At 32.6% G+C, this 8,060-nt stretch overlaps 1 protein-coding gene across 1 annotated transcript in view; it reads right to left on the bottom strand.

Moving 5' to 3' along the window:
* Positions 1-614: 614 nt before the first annotated feature.
* The window catches only part of nbeab (neurobeachin b), a 291,762-nt gene continuing 284,316 nt past the window's right edge, over positions 615-8,060 (bottom strand). Inside the window, exons 53-56 of the mRNA XM_016568737.1 lie at positions 3,443-3,544; positions 3,154-3,350; positions 1,770-1,921; positions 615-1,674 (exon numbers count right to left, since the gene is read on the bottom strand). Of these exons, the coding sequence (XP_016424223.1) occupies positions 1,584-1,674; positions 1,770-1,921; positions 3,154-3,350; positions 3,443-3,544 (542 nt within the window). The 3' untranslated portion in view covers positions 615-1,583. The remainder of the gene's footprint in view (positions 1,675-1,769; positions 1,922-3,153; positions 3,351-3,442; positions 3,545-8,060) is intronic.

Genomic DNA, 8,060 nt, shown 5'->3' with positions numbered 1-8,060 from the left:
ACTAGGACATACTGAACAGTTTTAACTAAAAAGTAACCAACTTAAGCATAGCTGCTGAATTAGCAGGCACCTTCACTTGCAATGTCAATGTTTCTGATGGAAACTATTCTCATCAAGTAAATCATTTGAAATCTGAGGCATTTTAACATATGACACTAAGGTAAACTCATTTTTAAGGTTTTACAAATAACCAATGCTCAGTATATCAAATCTAAATCTATTCTTGTAAATAAAATGTTAATTATGGCACCATATTTATTGTGTGGATTGGCAAAAAAAAAATTGCTTCTTACAGCAGAATATTTCACATATTTGCACAAAAACAATTAAAAATAGTTTAGATTTTTTTGATTCATAAACTCTGAGTTATAGATTTGATTTACATTATGTAAGAGAATCAAAGATGCACATACATCATACATAATGTATTGCTTACCGCAGTGATTTTACAATGTTATTTTCTGATTTCAAGTGCAATTCTGAAAGGTGCCAGTAGAACAATTTAAGACAGTAAAGGAATATAACAAATAATAATTAATGCACACCATTCATACTAATATTCTGACATGTGAAAACCCAAAAAAAATGTTTTTTTGAGATGTACAAAGCTTGGTGTAAGCAAATATGAAAATATTCAAAATAAAAACCAGTTATAGGTGCAAATACCAGTCTAAAAAAACCTCACCATTGTCTTTTCACATGTGTAAAACCATGTATAACTTTAAATGATAAAACTGCACAAGAATTACAATGATATTTGCCCAGACGTCGCAAAGTTAGCATCAGCATCGACCCCCATTTAGAGCTTGACCAAAAAGATGTCTTTAATGCTGCATACAGCAAGAATTCCAGATACATCTGAAATAAAATACATACACACCAGACAAACCATTCATCCTCACGAGGAGAATGTCTGAACGAACATTACAGGACGTCACATTAAACAAAAAGCATCTTTTCTTTTTTTCTTTGCAATCATAAAAAATATTTGATGATGTCAAAATGCATAAACACGGGACAAACAGAATTCAATTGCAGAATAGTACGTTTAAAATAAATTGTATAGCATTTACATACATGAGCTCAGCATCAGAGGGAGGACTTTTACTTATTTATTGTTCAGATAGCTTTTCTTTCCCAAGGGCCTGTAGAAAAAAAACCTAGAGAAAGTGAAATATGCTGCAAGCCAGTAGAAAATAAACCTCGTCAAAATATCGTTATTGGTTCTCTATGCAAAGTGTCACGGTTACAGTTAAAATGACGGGAGTACGAGTAAAAAGGCTGTTTTTGACAAGACTATTGTTGGCTCAGATGACAATTAGATCAAATAATTTGTGATGAAAAACTGGCCTCCATCTGTGCTCTGTGCTCTCTCCACTGTCATCTGTCAATTGCTCCTGTGCATTTCTGAGACATGTATACTTTTGCTCAAGCAGCTGGATCTCAGTGTAGGTTACTGCACTTCTCCAACTAGCATTGTGTCATTTCTTGATCCATATTCCATATCTTCAGTTGCTACATCACCTCCCGTAATGGCACGTTACCGCCCGAGGCTGCAGCTGGCCGTCACTGGCTGATCGCTCTCAGTACCTGTTCTGATGCTCAAAGTGCCAGCGGTTAAAATCAATGTTGAACGCCACGATGCTGCCAGACGCCATGCCTGTGATCAGAGTCCTGGAAACATGGAAAACGGAGTCAGGTTTAAACCAGTTTAGGATTTGTTTGTACAGTTTGTCTCTGCGTGGTGAAAGTGTAAACTTGAGTTTGACCTCTGATCGTGTGACAGGTCCATGGCTCGGATGCCGGCGTCACAGCCGGGGTAGACGTACAGCTGTTTGAATTCACAGGCCTGCCAGACCTCCACCACCCCGTTATCTCCTCCAGTCACTAGATTCTGCCCATCACTGCTCAGGAGGATGGCCTGAGGAAATACAGGAAATACAGCTCAGGAAAGTCAGAGTACTGTATTCTCAACGTTAGCAACCTACTCTACCATTCAAAAGTTTGGGGGCATTTTTTTTTTTTTGAAAGAAAGAAAGAATGAAAGTTATACATTTATTCATCAAGGACACATTAAACCAATGAATAATTGCAGTAAAAAGACATTTATAATGTTAGAAAAGATTAGTACTTCAAATAATTGCTGCTCTTTTGAACTTTCTATTCAGCAAGCATACTGAAAAAGTATCAAAATTTCCACAAAAAAATTAAGCAGCGCATTTGTTTTCAACATTGATAATAAGAAGAAATAATATTTCACAATACTACTGTTTTTACTGTATTTTTGATCAAATTAATGCAGCCTTGGCAAACATAAGAGACTTAAAAAAAAAAAAATTACATTACAAAATCTTACCAACCCTGATGCTTTAAAAAATGCTAAATATAATAATAAGTATAATAAAAATAATATTAATGAAATATAACTATTGTTATTACTTATTAAATGTATTAAATATAATTATAATGTTACATTATAATACAAAATATTATTTTTTACATTATATTACAAAATTTATATATGCTTCCAAATTATTTTAAAACTATGCTGTTATTATTATAAAATAATATATAAGCACATAAATATAATGTAATTTTTAAAACAATAAAAAATGAAATAGATAAATAATATATATATATATATTAAATGAAATATTAAAATGATAAATAAAATGAAATATTACTATTGTTATTACTTATTTAATCTATTAAATATAATTATAATTTTACATTATATTACAAAATATTATTTTTTACATTATATTACACAATTTATATGCTTCCAAATTATTAAAATACTATGCTATTATTATTCTAAAATATATAAACACATAAATATAAATAATCTAATATTTAAAATAATAAAAAATTAAATAGAGATATATTAATATATTAAATAATAATAATAAAGTATCTATATCAAACTACAAGACTACTTATTTATTTTACCCCAAAACATTATGAATTTAAATTACTGTGTACAATTTTATAATGTTGAAAAGTGAAAAATGAAGTAGAATTCACTTTAAGAATTCATCTTTTTACTCAACAAACTATAGGGCAGCTATAGAAATGAGAAAACTGAGGCATTGCTATAGAAATCCAATCCAACAGACAGGAAGTGTGTGGCCAAGCACAGAGTTGAGAACATACCCGTGTGGAGTCGTTGATCTCCATCTGGGCCAGCAGCTTGCCGTTGATGCTGAAGTTGCAGAACTGACCCCTGTCGTAGTAGATGATGCAGTGACCCTCACTGGACACTGAGATCAGGCGGGGAAGCACACAGCTGTCGGGGCCCTCCAGAGCCCTCAGAAGATCCCCAGTGATGGTGTGGACCAGACACGGCCCCTCTGACAAACAGACATGTCTGATAAGAGACGCTCTAGTGGAATCACACACTGCCTCTTCACTTCATATCCCACAATGCTCCTCTCTCACTCACCTTTTGCTCCACTGATTACAATTCCCAGCTCAGCACACACTGACACACACACCACCTCATAGTCATGACCGGTCAGAACCGCACGGGGAGCTGGGTAATCACCTGCAAATGAGCACAGGAAACACACACACACACACACATTATCCAGCAGTAAACATCAGCACAACAACACGAGACATACAGCAGAAAAAATACATATAAAAATTAATATAGGATTTTAATATAGGAGGTGTTCTAACCAGACTTTTAGGATTTTGTCTCAAGGCTTTCAAAATATAAAATTAACAATAAGAATAAGAATATTATATGACAAAAAATTAACCAAATTTTTTAATTAGTTTAAAAAAACTCAAACAGAAAATACAGAAGCATAGACTTTCAGGATTTTTACTTTTAGGATTTTTAATATTAAGAGAAATAAAAAATAAGTTAAAAACAAAAATAGAAAAAATATGCATACAGATAGATAAATAGAAGCAAAATAAAAGATTATCATTAGTGGACTGTTAGGATTTTTAAATATAAAATGATGATGATGATGATGATGATGATAGCTATAACAGAATTTTAATTTTAAATGCAAAATAAATAAATAATAATAATAATAATAGATGACAAACAATAGTTTAAAATAGTTCAAATAAAATAAAATAGAAAATACAGAAGCATAGACTTTTAGGATGTATACTTTTAGGATTTTGAATATTAAGAGAAATAAAAATACGTTAAAAACAAACATAGAAGAAAAAAAACATAGATAGATAAATAGAAGCAAAATATAAGATTCTCATTAGTGGTCTTAGACTGTTAGGATTTTTAAATATAAAATGATGATAATAATAGAGAAAACAAAAATTTAAATAATTTCATAAAATAAATTAAAAACACGAATAGGAAAAAAATAAAAGCATTCTCATTAGTCTTAGGCTTTTAGGATTTTGAAATACAAAACAATAATAATAGTAATAATAATAATAAATTATAAAGAAATTATTTTTTTTTTTTAATGAAAAGATAAATGGGAAAAAATATAAGCATTCTCACTAGTTGTCTCTTACTTTTGGATCCATTTAGATACAATTAATGATTTATTAAACCGCTATAAAAGCAACTTGTTTTGCATTAGCTGAATCTTGCGATGAACCAAAACCAATCAATCTGTTTCTAATCCAGTAAGAAACACAGACAATATAACCGATGTGAGGAAAGCACAATAAAGCAGGCCAGGAGAACATCTGCTTCAGGAGGCGTCCCCTCCAAATGATCACCGGCAGGACCCCCACACACTGTCACATGATGGATGAGAGGGAGGGAAGAGGTGATATGAGGTCATTTAAAGACACCTGTGGTACCTCAGCACCAGCTGGACGGCTCGCTGAACTGCCATGAAAGGACTCTCAGAAAACTCATTTAAAATCTGCCTCTAAACAAACACATCAATCGAGATGTGATATGAACAGTGTGGAATACATCCCCCATCCCTTTCACATCTACATTTTGCCTATTATAAGGTCCACTGCTGCAATTTCCAAAGCAGATCATTTGAGAAATAACAGGTAGAATCATTAAACTGCTCGGCCTCCTGGGTCTGTAGCATCACGCTTGAAGACTCGCGTATATTTGTACACAATTCAAGCGTAAGGAAAACGGGGCCTGTGGTGTAATTGGCTTGATTTGTGCAGTGAGGAAGCAAAACGGTAATTATTAGCCGGGGGGATCAACATTATGTTTCCAGATGGATTAAACATTGCTTTCGGAGCGGGTGTGTGTGTGTGTTTCAATGGTTTAAAGGATTAGTTTATCCAAAATTGAAAATTGTGTGATCATTTACTTGTGCTCATGTTCTAAACACATTTGCCTCTCTTCTGTGGAACACAAAAGAAGGAATCTAAATAATATGCTGCTCACACTTCTCTCTGCTGTTACAATGAATAACGTAAGCAGTCAAGACTCAAAAAGGATGCAAAAGCACCACACAAAGTAGTAAATAATACCATAAAGATATCAAATAATATAAAAGTAGTCACATGTCAGATTGTAAGTAATATAATATTTAATAGCATTCATTGAGTGATGAACAGGACTAAATTTACAGTGCTGTTCAAAAGTTTGGGGTTGGTTAGATTTATTATTATTATTATTATTATTTGAAATAAGTCTCATGCTCACCAAGGCACAGTAAAAACTGTAAAAACAATAATATTGTAAAATATGACCACAAATAAAAAAAAGTTTTCTATTTGAATATATATTTTAAAATGTACTTTATTCCTGAGATGTCAAAGCTGAATTTTCAGCATCATTATTCCAGTCTTCAGTGTCACACGATCCTTCAGAAATCTTACTATGCTGATTTGCTGCTCAAGAAACATTTCTTATTATAATATTTTGGTGGAAACCGTGATACTTTTCTTTCGTGATTCTTTGATGAATAGAAAATGAACAGCCTTTATTTAAAACATAAATCTTTTATAACATTAAAAATGTCTTTACTGTCACTTTTGATCAATTTAATACATTCTTGCTGAATAAAAGTATACATTTCTTTAAAAAAAACTAATTTTTATTGACCTCAAACTTTTGAATGATAGTGTATGTCCAGTGATCTGTTAACCACTGAGATCAGATCACTGAGTAAATTAGTTAAACGAATGAACAAATCTTTCGGGTTTAGTGAACTGGGTGGTTTGTTGAGCTTATTCAGTGAATAAGGTTTCAATTTCAGTCTGTTCTGCATACAAATTCATCATATAACTTCATATATGGACTACTTTTATGGTGCTTTAGTGTCCTTTATGAAGTCTGAAAGCCTCAGTACTTGATTCACTACAACTGAATGGTAAAGAGCAACCACTATAAACCTCCTTGAAAGAAAATTCGACAGTATGAGAATGACATATGACTCTAAATTATACTGAATTTTTGATAACTTCTTTAATAACTTCAATAAACCATAAAGTTGTTCTCTGTTGATAAAATCCTGACTTTACGCATATACGTACAGGCAGGGGGATTTCTAAAACAAAGCTAATAATATAGTACAGAGAGATGGTTCATCCCATTAATTGAGATCTTTTCAATATTTAATTATCACTTAAGTTCATTAACATCCACATAATTAAGACACATGCCATTACTTTGCATGCAGAGCACTATTAAATGAAGCCAGGAATCAATAGAATGACCGCTACAAATCCAGATGTTTTTGTAAAGTTGGCGAGCAATCAAAGATTACTCAGGCCTTGATCAATACAGGCCCGTGTTCACTGCGTTCTCCACAGGGGTCTGTCTGACAGCGCTAAGCCCAGCTGTCAGTGATCTGGGTGGGGACGTGTGTCAGCACCGGATCCCTCGGGAGATCCCAGATCACCTTCATCACAAAAGATTTAATCATTCCGCACCCGGGCCCTTCTAAACCCTCACGCTGAGCCCCAGCGGTACAGCGACACAATTAAGAGGTGTAAATTGGAGAACGGCTGCTGGGGTCGTGAAGTACCGGGGCCTTGATTGAGCCGGACGGGATTTTAATCATTGCACATTTAAGACACACTCCGGCTTTCTCTGGCTACTGTGAAATCAATTTCTACACCATGTCGGAGTGCCTCAGGGGCCGGTACTGGGATATCTGCTGAATATTCATGGATGTTCCTGTCCCGACACTCTCCATTCAGAGACAGATGAAAAAAGTGCAGTGCGGGGAAGCTTGACGAAGCACAGCTGAACTTATCATTAACACAAAAACACACGCTGATGAGGGTTTGTTTTTCTTTACCGCTACACTGATATCATTTTAACAACCTCAAAGATTTTTGGGTATAAGTCTGGAATATATAATGAGGGAAAATAAAATACTTTAGCATTAAATGTGCACATTCCACTTTAGTGTGCATGTGTGTGTAACTGTGAAAATGTTGCCTCAGGTCAAAGTCTTTCCTGCAAAAACGGTTATTTACTGCATACTTATGAAAACATAAGATCAAAATAAAGAAAAGAAAAAAGGCTTTACAATTAAATTTCTATGTAGAAAAAAAAAACAAAAAAACATATATATAATAATGAAATAACCATGAAATAGCATCAACCAGCATTTTAGTCTTAATAATGATGACGAAAGGCAGTATAAATCTGTTTTAAAATACAATAAAAGTAGTGAAAATTAATATAAATATTTTTTAATTTATTCTTTGTTAGTTGTTTTTGTAAATTTAATTTAGTTAAGTTAGTATAACACACACAAACACATGCATATATATATTATTTAACATTTAAATTTTTTTTTAACATTATTTTGTTAAGAACAAACTTGAATGACAGTGAACTACAATAAATGTATAACCTAACATTAACCTTATTTAAGAATGCTGCAAAAAAACTGTTGTTCATTATTAGCTCATGATAATTAATATTATTACATTATTTTTTGTGAGCACAATAAGATTCAATACATTATTTTATATATGCACATTAAAGTATATATATATATATATATATACATACAGAGAGAAACTTAGTTATATACAAAAAAAGTTATAAACAAAAACTTTATGTATTTTTTTTAATAAATATTTAATACACACACATACACACACACACACATATGTATATGTGTGCACATGCA

This window comes from Sinocyclocheilus rhinocerous, unplaced genomic scaffold (assembly GCF_001515625.1).
Source record: "Sinocyclocheilus rhinocerous isolate Xijiao unplaced genomic scaffold, SAMN03320098_v1.1 scaffold1965, whole genome shotgun sequence".
In the NCBI taxonomy this organism is placed as follows: Eukaryota; Metazoa; Chordata; class Actinopteri; order Cypriniformes; family Cyprinidae; genus Sinocyclocheilus; species Sinocyclocheilus rhinocerous.
This window is presented reverse-complemented; position numbering and strand designations above follow the sequence as displayed.